This window comes from Martes martes, assembly GCF_963455335.1.
Source record: "Martes martes genome assembly, chromosome: 14".
Lineage (NCBI taxonomy): Eukaryota > Metazoa > Chordata > Mammalia > Carnivora > Mustelidae > Martes > Martes martes.
This window is the reverse complement of record NC_137902.1, coordinates 3092154-3113085: the sequence shown is the minus strand read 5'-3', so window position 1 is coordinate 3113085 and position 20932 is coordinate 3092154. Positions and strand designations below refer to the sequence as shown.

General features: G+C 55.1%; 1 protein-coding gene across 4 annotated transcripts in view; it reads left to right on the top strand.

The window, feature by feature from the left end:
- The window catches only part of MGMT (O-6-methylguanine-DNA methyltransferase), a 278551-nt gene that overhangs the window by 45479 nt on the left and 212140 nt on the right, over positions 1 to 20932 (top strand). For 3 of the 4 annotated variants that reach the window (XM_080822345.1, XM_080822347.1, XM_080822344.1), the window contains one exon: positions 15791 to 15927. In XM_080822345.1, coding sequence (XP_080678471.1) covers positions 15803 to 15927 — 125 coding nt within the window. In that variant the 5' untranslated portion in view covers positions 15791 to 15802. Of the gene's footprint in view, positions 1 to 12174; positions 12517 to 15790; positions 15928 to 20932 lie in introns of those variants that run through there. The other variant, XM_080822346.1, reaches the window with a different exon arrangement.

The window sequence follows — 20932 nt, the reverse complement described above, 5'->3', positions numbered from 1 at the left end:
CATGGGTCTCATGGGTCTCCTGGGAGCTCACGGTGGCTCACGGTGGCTCAGAGCCACCAGTGTGTCTCAGTGGTTTCTTACCTAGATCCCAGCCGGGGACGTTTCCCAGCGCCCCTTATCCCCGGGCTCCCGGACAGCAAGAAGCTGTTTCTGAGTGGACTCTTGCGCATCCCCTTCCGATGTTCCTGGTGCCACTTTGCTCCAATAATGGGGGAAGGGGCATCGTTTTAAGGAAATGCATATCTGGGACCCTGGAAAGCCAGACACCCAGCCTTCAAAAGGGCTCTCGGAGGAGTGTCATGAATTTGCTCACTTGCCTGCTCAGTGTCCACCTCCCATTGGGCCTGCCTGCTGCCCTGTGGCCTCTCTGCCCTGCATCAGTGCTGACACCTGGCCTGGCTTCCACCACGTTCTCTACCTCCTTTTACCTTTTGGCTGCTAAGTGCCCGATCACCATGTTGACTGGAAACTCGCGCAAGAGACCAGGGCGGCAGGTGTGGGCGTGCGCACAGAGGGAGAGTGTGTCTGCTTCCCAGGCCAGCCGATGGGCTCGATTTTCTCAAGGTACCACGGATAATGTTCCCCGATGTTTGAACAGCCTGGGACAGGCAGCTGTGCCGTCTCAGCCATGTGGGGCCCCGGTTACAGAGGAGGACGCGGGCCTAGGGAGGCCCCCATGTGCTCAAGGTGGCTCGGACACCGACTTGGCCTTCCTCTCCAGTTCCAGACTCTGTCCCGCCATCGCCCCTCTCCCCATGGGCTTCCCGCAGAACTTCCCTCCGGGCCTCTACTCGCACGGCCAGCCGCCTCATCGCCCACAGGGAGGATGAGCCTGCGTCCAGGGGAGGCTGAAGCAGATCGTCCCTGCTTCCAGCATGCCACAGCCCACTTTGTGTGGAGGTGGTGGGCCTCTCTGGGGCTCACCGTCTCTTGGGTCTCCCGTTGGAGGGGGTGCCGTCTCCGTTCTCCCGGCCAAGGCCAAGGGAGTGATCAGACTGTTCACTAAAGTCCCAGGACTCGTGTCACTCATGTGGCCCGTGGTGCAGGACACACATCTCAGAGGCTTGAACGTGCCTTGGCTTGAGACTAACAGAGAACAAATCACAGCTCCTACTCTGGGAGTTTTACCATCTTCTTGTGGCGGCATTTTACTCCCGTTTCCTTATTAGTGGATGAAATATGTGAGAATACCATATGAGATGAAGGCAAGTGGTGGTATTTTCCAGTTTGTATTCTCTTTGCTTGGTGCTTTGGGGAGGGTCATAGCTCCGTGTGAGGTCTCTTCTGTGGCCAGACCCGCCCCGACTCTCCTCACCCTCACTGCCTGTCCACGCGCTCCACTGTGGCTGCGCCGACGGTCACTCAGAGAGTCCCCAACCTGGACTGTGATGTCATTTCTGTGTAAGCCCTGGACTGTAAGAAATTATGCATGAGCTGTTGTCATTAAGACTTTGTGACTACTAAGCTGTCTTTGAGGGGGAGAACCTGTCCCCTTCTCTAGAGTCATAATCAATTCTTAGAGTATATGGTTTTTGAAGAATTTACTGTAAGATAAAAGACTGGTATTTTATTCTTGCATTTATTAGTATTTAATCAAATGGAAAGTGCACTTTTTGTCTGGAAATCTTGGCTTCAGCTGCAGGATTAGACTGAATTATTGTTTAAAGAGTAAAAGGTATAGAATTATATGTTCAAGCTCTCAGGCCGCTGATAGGTTTCGGGCATAATGTAACTAATTTAGAACATAAAACTTCCTGCCTTGGGTTAATCGCTCAGAGGCAGCTCGCATTCCGGCTGCAGCTTGGCCTTGCTGTGGGGATGGCGTCTGTCCCTCTCCGAGCCTCGTGCCTCGCCGCCAGAGCGTGTCTGGAACAGAAGCTCTTCCGTCGGGGACACCGAGTCATAAATCATCCTGCGCTGCTCACCGAGATCCTTCACCACAGAAACATCGCGAAACCGCTTCTTTATTGGGGATAAAGAGGACTTAATTCTGTGGTCCTCCGTGGGGCCCAGGCTTAGCACTTGGGCGTGGACTGTTGACAGGCCTTTCTAAGTAAGTACTTAAGAAAATTCCCTAAAACGTCTGTAGCCACGTCTTGGTGGACGTTCTGGTGGCAACGACCAGGGGGTAAATGTGTGGGGGTCAGAGTGGGCTTAGGATTTGTTCCCCAGTGGGTGGGGGGAAGGACTGGATCAAGGGAGACGGAGAAGCCTCCGGCGATCACGGACACGCGCCTTCCCCTCGCCTTCCCCTCAGAGCGCGGCAGACCCCCTGAAACGGGCCGCTGGGAAGTCTCTCTGGCCTTGGGGGCTGCACAGTCTCCTCACCGCTCCTCATAGAAGCTGCCAGACTCAATCCAGAGCGAGGCCGGTTGCCTTCCAGTGAAAACGTACTCATGGGCTCTGCAGTTTGAATTTGATATCTTCACGTGTCATGAAATCTTTTTCTTTTGACTTTTTTCAATCACATAAAAACGTAGAAACCATTCTGGGCCCATTGGCTCCACAGAGGTCTCTGTGGTGGGCCAGGCTTGCCCTCTACCCCGCCAGCTGCGGGTCGGCCTCAGGTGCTCAGGTGCCCCTGCTCACCGTCAAGTGTCCCTGCTCACCCCCGGGTGTCCCATGTGCCCCACCCCGGGTGTCTCTGCGCCTCACCGCGGGTCTCCCTGCTGTTCACCCTCAGACCTCAGCACGGCATACTTGCTGATTTTGCAGAATGCATCCAGGGAAATGCCACTGAGAGGTGTTAGGGCCTCACGGAGATTGGGGGGGTTGGGCAGAGGGAGGAGCAGTGGATTGGGGGGGATGGGCAGAGGGAGGAGCGGTGGATGGGGGGATGGGCAGAGGGAGGAGCGGTGGATTGGGGGATGGGCAGAGGGAGGAGCGGTGGATGGGGGGATGGGCAGAGGGAGGAGCCGTGGATTGGGGGGGATGGGCAGAGGGAAGAGTGGTGGATGGGGGGGATGGGCAGAGGGAGGAGCGGTGGGCACTGGCAGCCGCTTCGCTTCCGGTGGCAGGACACTTCTGTGGGCTTCCACTAAAACGGCACTGGATTTGCATCCCGGGTGTCGGCGTGACCCCGCTGGCCATTCGCTGGAGGTGGGTTTGAGGATCTCCTTGCATCCTGTATCGGGATCTCGATCTAGCAGTACTCACGGTGCAGTAGGAATCAGTGCGAGTAAGGAATTGGGTCCTGAACCCGGAGACCGCACGACAGTGAATCACGGTGTGAGCTAATTGTTAACACTGACACAAAAAGCACGTGTTTTTAACACGCAAGTTCTCTCTGTGCACAGGTGGGAAACGTTATTAACTGTTCATGACTTTTTTCTCATAGGTTGAGTGCAGCCATGCGCGTGGGGCAGTTGCTGGGACAAGATGAGTTTGTCGTTTGTTTTCCCACATTTGGGAGAGGATGAACTTGAATCACACCTCGCTGTCAGGACGTTGGAGAGGTTTTCACGTTACTGCCGGGCCCAGATTGTCCAGGAACGCTGCGTTCTCCCGAGCTCTGCCCCGACGCCGGGTAGCAGCCTGTCCTGTCCTGCGCTCAGATTTTCCTGCGTGTTCTCATGTGCTACTCATGCTCTCCGAAGTCAGTTAAACTTTGCCCATCTGGAGAGGCCTATAAAGAACGGGGTTATTTTCTGCCATGACATACTTAAGCTGAAGCCTCCCAAGTCATAATGGTTTTAAGAACTGACATTTCATTTTGAGCGCCTGCCTGCCACCGTCCTTCCTCCTTCGTGACATGCTGTCACCTTGGCACACAGGACTAGTTGGTGCTTGAAGTGCTAGAACATTCCCCGGTGGCGAGCACGTGCCATTAGCAGGATGAGGTGCATGACCACGCCGGGGCCTTACCAGACGCCCAGGGGTGGCCCTGGGGGCCAAGCAGCACCCTGTTAGACCCCGTCAGACCACACGGTCAGGGAAGTTCTCTGTCCAGCTGTGAGATGCTCACCCGCATCACTGAGGCTAATGGGCAGTTCTGGTGGGGGAGGGGGGATTGAAATGAGTGAAGCGTGGCATTTTTCATCATTTGTCTTAGTAAATAATTCTCAGTGGATTGTTGTTGGTCATGACCGAAGGTCAGTGTGTCCAGACCTGACGGGAGTGGTCAGGCTCCTACAGCAGGTGCACCCGGCTCACTAGCCCGCACGGGGCACCCTTCCCCCTGCAATCCGCGGCTCTTTTTGCAGGTTTCAGTAATGTTAGGGTCCTCTAATCTGTTCCTTATAAAGAGTTGAGGAGCGCTGTTTGATTTTCAGGGACGCAGCTGCCATCCTGTCAACTTTAAAACTCACACGAGGAGGTCCTGTAGTGTTTCCTACTTGGCAGAACCCCAGCTGTGATTGCAGGGCCGAGTCTGTGCCGGACATGCTCCTCAGAAGCCAGGGTTCCAGGGGCGAGGGTCGGGGTGCTGTGCTGGGTCTTCTCCCCTCTGACAGACTGTCCCAGATTTTGGGCCACTGGTGCCCTGGGGGTGGTTGAGGTGTGTCCTCTGGCCAGGCCTCCATGCCAGCGTGTGGGCCGGCAAGGAAGGCACTGGTGAGGGGGATGTGCCCTGGACCTCTGAGCCTCACCACCTGCGACACGTGGGAAGGCAGAGCGGGACAGGTGCTGCCCATCGCCCCGTGGGCTCCGTCACAGGCATGCCCGACCTCAGGCCTAAAGCCACTTCCCTCCCTGTCTGCCCTCTGTGGGCCTCATGGGCCCCACAGCTCCTCCAGGCCCTGGTGCCTTTTGTGGTGCAGCGCTCGGACCGGCTCCTGCTCGCATGGCCCTGGGGCATCGGCTCCTGGAGCCTGGTGGCAGGATGGCGGCAGGGGATGAGGTGACCCTGTGATGTGCGGGGATCCCCGGCCCAGGGCTGGCTGTGGGTCCAGCTGGCGCTGCAGGTCCCCGCTGGATGCTGGCTGCCACGTGCCATGATCAGGCCCCTCTCTCCACTTTGACTGTCGGAGGGTGTGTGCTGCCAAGTTCAGGATTCTTTATGCTTTTCTAAATGCTGCTCAAGTGTCTGTTGATGTAGATTTTTAAATTTGCCCTCTCAGTTGTAGGCTCCTTCTGCTGGAGCTCTGGGCTTCATTCATTTTTGTAAACCGGTTTCCTATTACCTGTGGGTCTGGTGTTTTGGCCAGCAGAGTGACACATTTGTTGTTAAAAAGTGGTTTTTCAAAAAATAAAATGAAAAGTGTTTTTCCCTTCACTAACTAGTCAAACAATATTTTACTGAATTGCCAAAAAGAGAGTAAGGCAGAGGGATCTGAACAAACAGAGCCTTAGAGCCGGGCTTCTCCCAGTTTTCTCCGAAGTCCTGCTCAGGGCAAGGGCAGGGGGCAGGGAGGGGCAGGGGGCATGGTCAGAGAAGGGCAGGGGACACAGGCAAGGGCATGGGCACAGGGCAGGGCAGGGAGCAGGCACACAGATAGGGGGCTGGGAGTACAGGCTTGGGCACAGCAGGGGCAGGGTAGGGGCAAGGAGGGGGCACGGCCATGAGCAGCAACTCTTGGCTCCCGAGGGCCTTTGAGCCCGGCAAGTAGAAACGTATTCAAACTCTCCTCTTTACTTTAGCAAAATCGTGACTTTCCCGTTTTATCCTTGCATTGGTGTAAAACTGTTTTCCTCCACAAAATTAATTAGCTAGGCCCGTGTACCACGTACAGAGTCGAGGCTTGTGGTTTCGTCTGTGCAGACCCAGCACCGCGTCCCCCGGGTGTGCACGCTCAGAGGCCGGGACGCCCCCGTCAGGGAGAGTCTGTGGACTTGCATCTCGCGTGCAGTGGCAAGCTTAGCGGGGAAGCTTTTTGTGAAGCGCTTTAGAGAAAGATCTGATAGTTGCTACTAAACTCCCCGAAAGACCTTCCTGGGCCTTACTGTAGCAGGCTCTGCCTTCCCACATGGTTTTTGGCCCAGCCCAGGGTAGTAGTAGTAGGTATCACTCGGAAATATCTTTCAGGAGTGCTGGAAGTTCTGGGAGATTTCCAGAGCAGTTTGTTAAGCTGTACACGTGTAAGTTTTGTGCCCTAGTCTGTGTGTGGCCTGTTTCTAATACACACACACACACACACACACACACACACACAGCGGTGTGTGTTCTGTTCCCTAATTCCTATTTGAATGCAGATTCAAACCCTTTCTGAGCTTCAGAATGGAAAAGTAGATGCCTTCCTGCATCACTGGTATTTAGTTTGATAATAGGGACAAAAACGAGGAATTTGGAAAGGAAAACCAAGTTCTAAGTGTAATTTTCAACGACCGGGTGTGCCTGGGTGGCTCAGTGGGTTGAGCCTCCAACTCTTGATCTTGGTTCAGGACGTGATCTCAACGTCGCAAGACGGAGCCTCCTGCGGGGCTCCACCGTGGGCCGGCGCCTGCTTGGGATTCCATCCCTCCCCCTTCCCTCTGCGCCTCCCCATCGCTCTCTCCCTCTCTAAATAAATAAAATGTGGACAGTGCCTGTTTTCATTTAGAGATGGTTGCTATAAAGGCCAGTGAACATGTTCCCTCAGTCACCCCTCTGTGTCTCCGCTCTGACGCGTAGGCCTCTTCCCGCGTGTTTTAGAACGGGCCGCCCCGAGTGCCTTCCTGAGCGGACTGGTGGATGCCGAGCCCCCGGGGAAGCCACACGTGTGGGTGTGGGGCTGTGGACGCCCCTTCTGCAGCCCCCGCTCCCCGGGGCTCCGGTGCCTAGTCTTTACGACCAGAGCAGCCTTCATCAGGAAGCGGTTGTGCCGGGCGGGCCCGTGAGAGTGTGAAGAAAGGCCACTCCTCGGGTTCCTGCCGGGCCCCGCGTCCTGGAAGTCTGTGTGTCCGCTCGCAGCAGGACAGAACACGGGGTTGACGGGATTCCCGTACGAGCGGTCTTTTCACTGGAGAGCCCATCTTTGTGATCGTGGTGCAGAATGTCTCCTCCGTTCCCGCGTACAAGTAGCTGGGGTCCTAGAAATTGATCGATACGTAAAGAGAATCACGTCCGTGTCCGCAGCAGAGCACAAGGCTGTGGGCTGATTTTTTAAATCAATAAACTTTAATTTTTAGAGCAGTTTTATGCAAAACTGAGCAGAAGGTACAGCTTCCAGATAGCTCTGGCCCCCGGACTACTCAGCCTCCCCGGGTCAGCATGCCCTCCCAGAGTGGGACATGTGTCCGCAGTTTATGTTAGAGCGCATTCTTGGTGTCGTACTTTGTTTGGGTTTTAATAAATATAGTAGTGTTCTGCAGAATGGTTTCGCTGCCCCCACAGACCCTCTGTGCTCTGCCTGTTCCTCCCTCCCACCCCCAGCCCCTGGCACCCAATCCTCTCACTGTCTGCACAGTTCTGCCTCTTCCAGAATGTCGCATAGCCGGAATCATATGGTATGTAGCCATTTCAGAGTATCTGGACTCTTGGTTGCTTCTGGGTTTGGGCAGTTAGGACTAAAACTGCTCTAAGCATCACGTGCAGGTTATCTTTTTGCATGACCTTTGGATCCATTCTGAGTTCGACATACCAAATGGTAGGGCCAGAATTTTCTCCCGCAAAAAACGTTTAACCTAACGCAGGTTTTTTTTTTTTTTTTTTTAAGATTTTATTCATTTATTTGACAGAGAGAGATCACAAGTAGGCAGAGAGGCAGGCAGAGAGAGATGGGGGGAAGCAGGCTTCCCACTGAGCAGAGAGCCTGATGTGGGGCTTGATCCCAGGACCCTGAGATCATGACCTGAGCCGAAGGCAGATGCTTAACCCCCTGAGGCACCCAGGTGCCCCTTAACGCAGCCCTTTTTGCAAGCCCTAGAACATAATGAACGGAGCCCCAACTTGGCTGTCTTGTTGGATGCAGCCCAGCAGGATGGCACTGGGGAGGCCCTGGGGGGCGGAGCAGGTGCCCTGGCGGGTCACAGCCACTGACCTGGCCTTCTCTCCAGCACCCTCCCCTCTGCGTCTGCACTTGGCTGGGCTCCTTCTCATCCACTCCCTCCTCCTGCCCCACACGGTCAGCTTTGTTTTTCAGCGATGTGTGTGAAGTATTTTCTCTTTTCCAGGGTTTTGACACATCTGCTTTTTCTAATTAAAATATTTCCCCATGCCAGATCATCAGGTGGGCTGATCTTGAGTTCTGAGGACAGAAGGTGCTTCCTTCGTGCTTTTTCTTATTTTCTCTTCAGCAGGGAGATTACAGAACGAGTTGTCATTTCATGGTGGCTTTGTTGGTGTCCCCAGGCAGCCACACATGGTCTCTCCCCTTTCCTAGGGCTTCCCCAGTGCACCAGCCGGGCTCCCACTTCACACCTGCACGGCACACCAAGGCCCCGGATGGGGATGCCCCAGGAAGGCCTGGAGCCCGGCCTGCAGGCCGGGTGCCCACTCACGGGCAAAATTGCTTGGGCCAGTGTTTAACAAAAGCAGATGTCTCCTACTTGGTTTGCAAGCAGCGTGTGAGAAGGCAGGCGATTTTTTCCTTCTAGCGCTTTCTCTGGCATTTTCCTCGCACAGCAGGGCCATACTGGAAGGGGTTCAAAGTGGAAGGTGTGTGGCTGCAGAGATGGTTCTGGAAGTAAGTGTTTAGACCCACACAGCAGGCCTGGGAAACAACAAGCAAAGGAGAAAGAAGACAGTTTCTGTCTCTGGGTTTCTTGCATTGAGTACAGTGGAAACCCAGCCTCTGGCGCCAACCGCTTAATTCAGAACATTAAACGCCATTCATGTTGAAAGGGGGATGAAACGAAATTCGTTTCATTTTTTCAGAGGTCTCCAAATAGCCATGAAAAATCCATTTTTTTCTGCCACCAATTAATGTCAGCGCTCTTGTGGCTTTAGGTGGATGCTCTAACCAGGATGCAGGGAGCCAGCCCCCCGGGCCCGGTGGCACTGCCAGGCTGCGGCTCACAGGCCTCGTGAGAGTGGGGAGCCTGCTGTCTGTCCCGCAGCCTGAATGCAACCTGTGGTGTCCTGCCTGTGCAGGCACGGCTGGCCAGACCAGGCTCCCAGCGAACTGTTCAAAGAACTGGCAGTGGGAGCCGCCGTCAGGTCCTGGGGTCTCATTGGGTTTTCCACGCTGTGCCCATAGGCCTGGTGGAGGGTGACAGTGGCGCTCCCCGCCCCCCCCCAACTCCGAGTCAGCCCTGCAGGCACCGGGGACAGGATGTGTATCCCACAGGTGCAGCTGGCCCCTTTGGGAAGAAAGGCCTGAGCTTTCCTGTTTCTACCACAGCCCTGTTGCACGCCATGAAAACCCGCTTAGGAGTACTAGATGGTCCGGGTTTTACACATTGCGCCGCTCGCCTGGCTGGGAAGGCAGCCGGGCAGACTGTTATCTGGAGCAGAGTCTGTTCCTCAGCCTGAGTGCCCTCATGCTCGAAAGCCTGCTGTGCGTGGATCGGCTTACAGTGCTGCGGGCAGTAAGCCCTTTCTCTACCCGGGCGTCTTCAGGGTCCTTGGGGTTAGCCCGTGCCCTCCCGCTCCTATCCCCTGCACTTGGTGTTCATGCGCCCAGAGCTGTCACAGCAGGCCCCTCTCAAACACGGGCCTCTCCCTCCTGGCCGCCCCCTTTGGGTCCCCAAATGCCATGTGTTCCCTCTGGTACCAGGCCCTGCTAGGGCAGACTTGCCATAGTCTGTCCCCACCTACCCCCCAAAATGCCTATTGTCTCTCATGTCAATGCCTCCTCCGGGGAGCCTTCCTTGACTCCTGAGGCCATCAGAACCCCCAGCCGTGGGTTCTTGTTAATCCTGGAGTTCTCCTCCTGAGTCCCGACTTCAAGCACAATGGCATGATTTGTGTGATTAGCCCATTTATTCCACAGGTCTTTTCTGAGCACCTAGTGTTCTGGGCACTATTCTACGTGCCGGGATTCAACGGTGGATCAGTTAAGGTGCTCCAGCTGCTGGAAAACAGGAATTCCTCCAAACGCGGGTTTGCAACACAGGACTTTTTCTCGCATGAGCAGGAGGGCGGCAGGGTGCTGTGGCTGCAGTGGTCTCGCGGCCTCTCCTTTGTGTCCCCACGTGGTTGCCGCAGCTCCAGGCGGCGCATCCGCCTTGTCCAGGAAGGAGGAAAGGGGATGGAGATGGTGTCTGCCCCTTGTTTTGTTACTTAAAACCTCCGCAGACTTCTTACCCTTCAGCCAGAGCTGTCCCGTAGCTGCTACCCACACGGGAGCTCACGTTCACTGAAGGTGACTCAGAGCAGACAGAGCCCATCCGATGGCCCTTCCCGTGCCTCCGCACCCGCCCCGGGGCCCTCCATGCCCTGCACGCCTCGGCCGCAGTCCCGCGGATGTCGTCGGGCCTGCTCACGTCCTTGTGACGAGCCTGGTCTCTGCGGATGTCATTTTCTCCCGAAACCCTTTCCTGCTCACCGGTCCGCTGCCGGCCGCCCTCCCACTGACGTGGCCTCCCGCTGGTCCTGAGGGGCCCCGAGAGCCCGCCTGGCCCCGGACCCACTGCCTGTGAACCGTGTCGCGCTGCCAGCCGGCGAGCGTCTTCACCGGGCCGCCTTCTTTTCTTGGCTCACGCGTCGGGGTCAGGCTCTGGGCCTTCCCTGGGCTGGAGCCCAGCGGTGGGCTGGTCTCTGGAGCGCGGGGCTGTCGCTGTGTGAGGGTGTCGCGCTCACACAGCTCCTTTGTGCCACCTCGCTCCTGGCCGGCCCCGCGCGTGTCTGGCATTGTTGCCTTCCGGGCGGAACCTCCCACCAGCCCGTGTTGGGACGCGCGGGCTCCCCGATGCGTGTGCCGCTATTGAAGCGTCGTCTGGCTGCCCTGCGACACCCCACCCAGCCTGCGAGCCTCCTCCACCCTCTGCCAGGCCCCCCGGGATGCGCAACACACCTGTGTGGGAACACACTTGCCTTTCTGCCTGGGGCTTCCCGTCCACACCCCGCCTGCCCTGCCAGATGGCCCGGCGCGTCCGGCCAGGGGACACGGTCCCCTTACAGCCCGGGGTGTGCTGATTCAGCTCCTTCGTACTTTTGCCCACGGAAGGACTCTGTGCCATCTGTCCTGCGTGTGTATAGGAAAAGAAGGGGTGTGGGGGTTTCTGTGAAGTCTCAAATTCCATTGCTGGCGGGCGTAATGGAGAACATCGTTAAAATCGCTGCCTTTGTCATTTTGGCGAAGCCGCCAGCCGTGGGTCCCGGTGATGATCCTGGACTAGCACCGCTTCTGCTCCTGGCCTTGGGCACCGGCTGCAACAGCGATATAGACAGCCCAGCCGGGTCTCAGCTGGGACATGGGCTGCGGGTACCAGGCCTTCGTCTCGGGGAAGGTGGTTCAACGAACGTTCATGTTCAGGAAGCTGACGTGGAGTTTGATTTCAGTTCCGTTAACCAGTAACAGCCTCTGGAGCGCACTGCCTTAGACCTCACCCAGCCCCATGACGGGCTGCTTGGGTGACCATGACGGACAAAGGCCACTCACTCAGAACTCAGAGTTCAGCCCCCAGTTACTCCGGTTATGGACTGATGGCCCTCTTTGGGTTCTTGGCGTGATTTGGATGGAGCTTCCCCTGCTCTGTGAGAGACACGGGTGTCCCGTGGCCTCTTGTGGCCTGTGGCGGCCATGCGCATCATCAGAGCGGGTCCTCTCCATGTTGAGGGTGGGCTGCCCTTCACGTGTGGGCTTAGACCAGGCAGACCAGGGACAGCACCACGTGGCTGGGCGCAGGGTGCTTGTTGGGGTCGGTACAGCTGTGGGCAGGCCCAGCTTCAGAGTCCTTCAGAGTCCTTTCGTACGGTTCAGGGACGCAGGCCCTGGGGTGCATGGGCGTTACTGGGTTCAGAGCCCACCGTTGCACCCTCCCCAGGGCGTTCAAGGCCAGCAGCCTCTCAAGTCCAGCCAGCCCCTCCTGCCTGTGGTCAGAGTCTGGCCGCTGGGGTGAGGCTTCGTAGCATGCCAGGCCCTCTTTCCTGAGGAACACACGGGACGGAGCTCTCCAGAAACCATCCCTCCATGTGGTGGAGGTGGAAGAGGTCCTCCGTCGCCTTCACTGCCTGCCCTGCCCCTCTCTCGGAGGCCCCTCTGCATACTGGTCCTTGCAGTAGGGGTGAGAGCTGGCTGTGCCCTGGGTACAAGGAAGGCCTTCCCCACAGGCGTGCCGGCCCAGCGGCCCATTCGCCGTCTTCCCAGTGCTCTGCGGTTAAGCCCACACAGCAGCCCAGGGAGGGTGGGGGCACCGGTGCCTTACTGTTGTCTCACTGGTGAGAAGACAGAGTCCTGGGGAGGAGAGTGAACCACGAGTGCTCCGTCCCCCGGGCTGGGACACATGCCAGTCTGCGTCTGTGCAGTGGTACTGGGCCCACGTGCTAGGCCTTGAATCGGGGGCCAGTGACACAGGGGCCAGGCAGCAGGGAGCTGATGGGGGCTGCGACATCCTGTTTCCAGGGGCAACGGTGGCAACAGTGCCAGCTGCGTGTCTGCAGGCCCTGGCCGCCCCACAGATGTTTCCTGACGTTCCACTTTGGCTGTGGTTGGACTGTGGCCAGTCTTGGTTCCTACGGTTTTCTGAGCCTGTTTCTCCAGCCTTCCCAGAAGTTCTGTGAGTAACGGAACAGCCTTTCAGTAAATTGCTTTTGTGCTTAAATTAGCTGTTAACCACTTTCTGATGCTTGTCATTAGGAGCTGTGCGTGAGATGGGGCTCCAGGTGTGAGGCCTCAATCCAGGGCGCCTGAGCCCAGATCAGTTGAGAAACAGCTTCCGAGCCGGGCCTAGGCCGGAGACGTGGGTTCATGGTGAATGCGTTTGTGAGAGCTAGGTTGCTGTGTGGGACTGCTCAGAGGTTTTAACACACTGTAGGTGTATAGGTATGTTTGCCGGGAGGGCTCAGTGCATCCAGGCTTCTCACTCCCCCTAGAACCCTTCTCAGGTAGTCTTCTGGAACACACTTTGGGAAGTGCTGTGCCAGACCGTTGGCCTGGATGGTAGAAATGCTGGTCATCTGGCTCATATATTTGGTAGAAAACTCCTCATGCGTATGATGCATCTGTCTTGGTGGAACCCGGTCTCATGGTATCAAACTCCCTGCACCAGCATCTGCCCATGGCTCAGGGTGATGGGAAATGTCCACGGATGCGAGGGGTGGGGGGACAGCAGTTGATTCTGACTCCAAGGAATGAGCGAAGGGCCCCAGGGGGCTGGGAGAAGGGTTAACCATCTGCTTTTGAAGAATGGTAAGATTTTAGTGCTATTGGGTGAGTTATTGTGGAAGGGAGCAGAGTGCTCTGTGTGACAAAGGTCAAGAGCATATGATTAAAATGTCGACGTGACAGGGATAACAGTAATCCCAAATCCTTCTGGGAAGCAGGGTCTAGATACACATTCCAGCTAACCCGCATGCCGACCCTGCAATTTAGGTATCCTTTATCCCACAGATGAACGCACTTGTGGCTCAGGTTAGGTGACTTTCGCAAAATGACAGGCCATTGCTGGGAGGCCACCATCTGCTTCCTGCCTGTGCATGGCCAAGTGGAGGGGTGCCCTCAGGCACTGGGGATCCATGGAAGTTGGGGTGTTCAAGGAGTATGGTGTGTCAGAGTGTCTGTGATATCAGGTGACCATCACAATCCCCTGTCCACTTACTGGGACGTGGAGAGGAATCTGCTTCAGACCTCCATCAATATGCACAGAAAAGTGGACGTTTAACAGGGTGGCTCTGGAGCCCCTTGGCCTCAGGATGGAATCTTGGAGGTACTTGGGGGTACTGCGTATATACCATGTGGTTCGGGGAATGCTGCTTGACGTCATCACTTCTCTCCTGGCTGCTGGGAAGACAGTGAGGGAGTCCGTATGTGGCATCAGAAACAAGTGGAAGGCTAGAGACGGGAACAGGGCCTGGGGGTGGGGGCAGTGGGGTGTGTTGAGGTTTTGCAGTGAAGCAGACACTGGGCCACATGGTGCGGCCCGACAGTCAGGAAAGGGACGTACAGCTGAGGCTCCACGGCATCAGGCCCAGAGTGGGGAGCCTGAGCTGCCTGTGGGGGGGCAGTGAGCAGAAAGGGTCCAATAGCGTGGACCTTGAGGGGCTCAGCCGACCAGGCGTGCAGAGGGCTCGGGGAAAGTGCCCGGGGCCATGCGTTCTCCATCACTGGAGCAAGAAGGTGGCCACAGCCAGTGGGCTGCGTCCCAGTGAAACCTGATGTACAAAAGCACTAGAGGCTGGGTCTGACCTGTGGGCTGCAGTTTGCTGACCCTGATATAGCCCCTTCGTGTAATTGGCCGTTGATTTGTTGTTCAGGGTGAGGGAAGGGGATGGCTGGGAAGGGCCCAGGTGTCCTGAGAGCCCTGAAGAAGGCCTTCCATAGTGAGAGTTGATGAGACCTTGGGATCTGAGCCGGGGTTGGCAATGATAAGAACCTGATGGGGTGCAGGTGTGCGAGGGGACAGGTGGGGTGAAGGGAAGGAGAGTCCTTAAGCTAAGTCCTGGATGGCGCAGGGGCGCCCCTGGACCACCCTGCCGCCCTCCGTAAAGCCGCCTGGAGGAGAGCATTCTTGCATGGTTGCCATTGTGGGCAGATCGTGGGAGGTGCCTGCAGGACAGAGAAGCAGAGGCCACAGGTGAGCAGCCCCGCCTGCAGGTCAGGAGCAGTGGGCGGCTCCCGTGGCCAGGCCTCAGCTGTTTCAGTTCAGCGCGGGTGGCTGCAGCGGAGCGTGGAGCAGTGGGAAATGCAGGCATGTAACGTTACATGGCCAGGCGGGAGTGTCTCCCTTCGGGTCTTTCGGGCGATTAGGGAAGGAGTTGCAGGGAGAGGAGGAGCTCTGAGGGCATGGACTGGCCCAGGTACTCGTCCCCCCCATCCCCCCAACCCTCCATTAGGTCCCCGTCCTCTTCCTTGCTCACACATGGAGTGGTTTTTATCAAGTGTCGGATGCCTTTAGGCTTCTTGCCGTACCGGTTCATTCTTTTCAGCCTTTGCTCTGTTGACCAAAATTAATATCAAAACTAACAGGTAGGATACATCATAGGGTGGTTTTTATGTTGGTACATTTCTTTGAACTAAGATACATAGTTGGCCTCTGAATAACGTGGGATTAGGGGCACTGAGCTCCATATGTACCTGTTGACTCCTGAAAAACCTTATTAAAAACATGTTGTTGACCTTACTGATAACAGCCGAACGGTAACACCTGTTTCACGTATCATTGGTATTATGTCCTGTGTTCTTAGAAAAATCCAAGCTAGAGGACGTCTTCAGAAAATCACAGGGTAGAAAACCACGTGCAAGTGAGCGTGTAAGTGAGCCCACAAGTGAGCCCACTCCGTTCACACCCACGCTGCTCAAGGGTCAGCTGTGCGCTTTCCACAGCCGTCGGGGTTCTTTCCGGCGCGCATGCGCCCCAGACGGGCTCCGCGCAGGTGTCCAGGGCGCTCGGGCGCCATTCCAGCGCGCATGCGCCCTGACTTCCCGCTCGCGCGGGGGCCGCTCCGCAGGCGCTGCGTCCACCCTGCGCTTCCGAATTCGCTTCGCGGTGCCTTGGTTTTAAATGTGCGTCCTTCAGTGTGGCCAACGGCTTCCGTTTCTGCCCACGAGAAAGCCGGGAAGCGTTCTGTCCCGGCGAGCCTCGCTTCGTCCGGGGACCCCTCGGCGGGAGCCCCTGACCTCGGGGGAGGGACGTGTGGGGAAGCGGGGGGGGGGGTGCGGCCCGTCGGCTGCCCCCGCGTCCATTACAGAAGTGACCTGCCGGGTGGTTCAGTCCCGGGAGCGGGGACAGACTCCGGAAGGCGTTTTGTGTCAAGGAACGGGCGCCCGTTGCCCCGGAGGGGACCACGGACTCCGACGTGACTTTCTCACTCGCTTGAAAACCTTCCTCGTAGGTGCTCGGCGGCATGGACGAGGCCTGTGACGTGAGGTCCAGGGCGGTGGACAGCCCGCTGGGGAGGATCGAGATCGCGGGGTGTGAGCGCGGTCTGCACGAGGTCCGGCTGCGCGGCGGGACGACGCCGGACGCTGGGTGAGTCCGCGGCGCGGCCCCCCCCCCGCCCCCCCCCCGTGTGGCCTTTGTGCAGAGCGGCCGAGGCGCGGTGCTGCTGCTCGCGCGCTGCGGGCCACGGGCTCGGCGGCCCCGGGTCCCCGGCAGCCCCGCCCGCGGCAGGGTCGCGGCGGTGCGTCCTTCCGCAGCGTCGTGGGCGCGTTCCGGGCCGCGGGGCCTCCCCGGCCGCGGCCAGCCCCGGAGGGCCGCGGAGCACCGCGCTCGGCCGCGGCCTGGCCGTGGGCCATGGGTGCCCCGCGCTTCCGCGAATGTGGGCGTCTCCGGGAGTCGTGGCGGCGGCCGGCCCAGCGCAGGTGCTTTTCCCTCGGGCCTCTTCGCCGCTCGCGGTCCGCGCGTGGAGCTCCGCCCCGCAGCCTGGGAGCTGCGGCGTCGGGAGCTCCGGGCCCTGAGAGCCGCGGTCGCGGTGGGGCTGCCCGCGCGTGCGCAGCGGGGCGAGGGCGGGAGGAGCCTCCGAGCCGGACGCGCCCGCGCGCCCTTTGCAGCAGGACGCGGGCGGCTCCTCGGACGGGTCCGCGCTCTGTTTCTCTTCGTTGTAACCACATAAAAAATTTAACGCCCTCCTTAATGTTTTGTCCTGAAATGTAACATTTCCTCCGTTCATTGATTGTGAGTTGTTGTATTAAAATTGCAGTTCTCATTATTTCTGACAGAAGCGGGGGAAAGCCACCCACTCCTGCTCGGTGTTTGTCTTGACTGGCTAATAAACGCAACGCCGCAGAACATTAGATGAAGAAAATACATAGAAACATAAAAATTGATTTTAATGGGGCCCTGTCAGAGGCCGCCATAATGAACACAGGCGCAGTAATAAATACCCCGTTTCGCCTCCAGTGTCGGGGCTTTTTCCTGTAGAGCTGCACGTTACAATCAATAGTTTTTTTTTTTTTTATTTTAGGCCAAAAAAACAGGCAGACCTTTGAACTATACGAATACACTCTTCACTTTTCTATGAAAACCATCTGGCCGTGGTGTTCAGAAAATCACAGACACCAAATAATTCGTGGGAAGTGTCATTTTGCCTCTTACATATTCACTGGCACAATAAATCACAAATTTTGTTGAGCTTTTTTGCTTTAAGAAAAAAAAATCCCTCGAAGTGAACGTGGGGAAGAAAATAAAACCTACACTTCTTGTTAAATGCCCATTATGAATGATGAGAACAGAACAAAGATGAGGCTTAATTTTGAGTTTCTGCTTTCTGAATCCGGGTTAGGGGCGGCTGTGGGGCGCTCCTCCTCCTGGCCTCAGGAACGCGCCGCCGCGCTCTCTTGTGGAGACGTGCTCGTGGGTCAGCCCCCGAGGCTGGCTCCCTTGGTTGCCTCCGGCTTTGCTCTGTGTCTCCAGGCCGTGGTCCTCGTCCTGGGGCTCTGGGCCACCCTGTGGGGCACGAGCTGCTGTGCTCCCGTTCCAGGCAGAGGAGAAGGAAAGGAGACCCCCACCTCCCTTAAGGAGCCTCTAACCCCCTCCTCTCATGGGGCCATGCCCAGCTGAGCGGCATGGGAGGTGGGCACGTGTTGGCCGGAATTAGGGATTGTGTGTGTAAGGGAGGGGTGGGAAGTGGTTTTTAGGAGCAATCCGCAGTCTCTTTTACACCTATGGCTAACTTTGGCAAGGGACCTTTAAAAGGTACAAAACGACAAAAATGCTGTATGAATACTGAGAATTAACCGTTCTTACCTTATCACTTGAAAAATTGAGGTGAACATTACAGAGTGAACTTCAGGAAACTGTTCTGTGCGTCTTGAGAGCTGTACAGCCAGTCACCAACCTCAACCAGGACCTGGAGCGGTCTAAACCAGCCGATCCCTTGTGCTCCTGGTCAGTCCCACGGTCTCTTAGCATCCTCTCTTGTGATTTCTGTCTTGGTCAGCTTTGTTCTTGAGCTGACCAAGAACCAATTTCGTTTCTGTAAACGAAATTTTATCATCTGCTCTTCTGTATTGGATTCTCTTGCTTGACCGTGTTTTAAGGGTCTCCCATGCTTGGTCTGTTACTAAGTGAGGGGCAGTTTAGGAACGCACCACAGTTCATCAGGTCTCCTGTTGATGGACATTTGAATCCTCCAGATCGTGGCTACGGAGGGTAAAACAAATTTTTGTTCAAGCCACTTTGGACACCTTTTCACTTCTCTGGAGTCCACTCCTAGATGCGGAATTGCGGGATTGCATGGCAAGCGCATGTTGAGCCTCGCGAAAAGCTGCCAGAAATGCTTCCCAACATTGAGCCACTCTGTTGAATTCCAATAGAAATGAAGTTTCAGTTGCTCTGCCCGCTCACCAGTACGTGATGGTGGTAGTTTTTAGAGTTTCAGCCATTCTAGTGGGTGTGAGATGTCCTCCTTGTTCTAATCTGAGCCTTCCTCGGGACTTCTTCTCCCCACCTTCTTGGCCACTCCTGCGTTTTCCTCGCGTGGGCTCTGCGTGTGTCTTCTGCCCGCGCTCGTTCTGATTAGGAGTCCTCCTCACGCTGTCCTGTGTATTTCACAGTTGGATGCTTGTTTTCGTTCTAATGTCCTCTTTTGATGGGAAGTTCCTAACTTCCCGGAAGTACAAGTTAATGTTCTTAGCTTTTTTTTTTTTTTTTTTTTTTGGTCTTTAAGATTTGCCTACTGTAACTTCACAAATATTTTCCTATAAATTCTTCTAAAATTTGATAATTCTGGCCTTTATGTTTAGATGTATGACCCATCACCTCGAATTCCCTTATCGTGAGGTATTTTTTCTCTAGAGTTAGTTTTCCTTTGTGGGAGGAAAAAAAAATTCTCTCCACCGAATCCCCTTCGCACATTTGTCAAAAATGTTGACTATACATGTGTGGGTCCCGTATGTCCTGATGTTGTGTGTAGTTCAAGTGACCTCCTCATCTGTTCTACACCAGAACCATGGGCATTTGGTTGCGTAGCTTTATGGTAAATCTTGAGTTAAGGTAACAAGTCTTCCAATTTGGTTTTTTTTCCCCATAAAGATTGTTTTGGCTTCCATGTCCTTTAACTTTACATATTAAAGAATCAAGGTGTCCAGTACTGATGGGGATTTTGTTTGGGAATTCATTGAATCTGTGCCGTTTTGGGGGAGGGCCGACCACTTTAAAAACCTTCCAGTTTATGAATATGCTTTATCTCCATTCAGCTTGTTTCTTTTTCAGTATTCTAATTTCCAGCATAGAGATCTTGTATATCTTTTATAATCTGATTTCCAAATATGTTGGTATTTTAACATAGTTTAAAATGATTTTTTAGTTGCTGCTGCTACAAAGTTGTTGGTTTTTGGTGTGTTGATCTTCTGTCCTCTTACTGAATTCTTAGTTGTAGGGATTATTTTGAAGATTCCTTAGGACTTTTGCTGTAAAAAATTGAGTCTGTGACTAAAGACAACTTCTCTTTGATCTTTATGCCTTTTATTTTTGTCCTTGTGCTGGCTAGAACCCGGTGTGCGGAGTAAACGTTGTGACAGTAGACCACCTTCCCTTGTCCCAGTTATGGGGACAGTGGAGGGGGTTTCCATGACAGGAGTCCATGTGCTGCCACCTCTGGGCCTCACAGGTGTCCTTTCTCAGACTATGACTACTTCCTCGATCTGTTGGACTTTGTCAAATGATTTTTATGCAAATGTCACCGTCATTCTTTTTTTCTTGAACGTGGTCAGACTAGTCTTGAAGGGCTGGACTACACACGTCACCTAATTCATGATATCTCCCACCCTCCCATCCCACCCCGCCAGTACTACCTTAAATTTATTATGTTTAAGACTTACGTGTTTATGTTCGAGATGGATGTTTGTAACTTTTTTGTGCTGTGTGTCCGGCTTTGGCACTCAGGTTCGTGTCTCAGCATAAAGTGAGTCTGGAAGGGCTCCCTTGCTGTGAAAGCATCAGGTGTAGGGCTAGTAGGACTTCTTCCTCAGGTCGTGGATGAACCCCTGTGATGCCCTCCATGTTCCTCCTGCAGAAAGACTTCTGATTCGAATTCCTTTTGTCTAGTAGAATTAGGTGCTGCCCTTGCCCACCCTGAGGGGAGCTCCCAGCGTGTGCCCCTTAGGCTGTGTTCTCCAGCTCTGCTGATGGACAGTGGCCAAAGGGATTATGAGCCGAGCATCCTAATGGCTCTGGGATCCTGTTCTCCTCCTCCTTCTGGGTGTTTGTGAGTACTGGGATCTTTATGTCCTGGAGACATGCTGCTCTGTTCAGTAGCTAAATTGGAAGTTGGCCACTGATGTCTGTCTGCAGTTACATCTCACTCATACTTCCGTACCCAGTAGGATTCCTGTTGCGCACATCAGTCTACCGACCTGTTCATGTGGCTTCGTACATAGATCATTGATTCTTTTTTTGTATAGGTTACGTGACTCACCTTTTCCTCCCTAGAAATATTTGAATGGAGGCTATCTATTTGGGAATTAGTATAATCTCAGCTTTATAACTTCTTGCCAGTATCAGGTTTCCATCAACAACTATCCTGTTCCAGAGTAACTGGCTTGCTTTTGCAAGAACTTGACTGACGTCTCCCCCATACCATCGCCGCATGGCTACAAAGCTTTGACCCCATCATTCCCTGTAACGTCTAGTGAGATGTAGAATGGAATTTTCTAATGTTATTTGGAGGCTTGCATGGCTTTCCATAAAGGGGATTCCATTGTTTTCCTGGAAGAAGTCCTGTCCAGCACTGCCGCACTCATGCTGGCGGAGGGATGGTGAGGGTGTGGTGGCAGGACGCTGGAGCTGCCCGTACCTTGGCCTTCACTGAGCGAAGGATCACTCCTGGGTGGTGGTGGTGGTTGCTTTTTTCCCCCCATGTAAATCTTTTTAGAAAAAATGCAGGAATGCAATATTGAAAAAAGCTTATATAGTCTAACCAAACTGAGCAATTGTAAAAATGTTTTGTATTTTGAGAACTTACTGCATGCAGGCTGTTTACTGCTTTCTAGCAGAAAGACTCCGCAGTGTTGCTGGCATCCTGCCCCCACCAGCT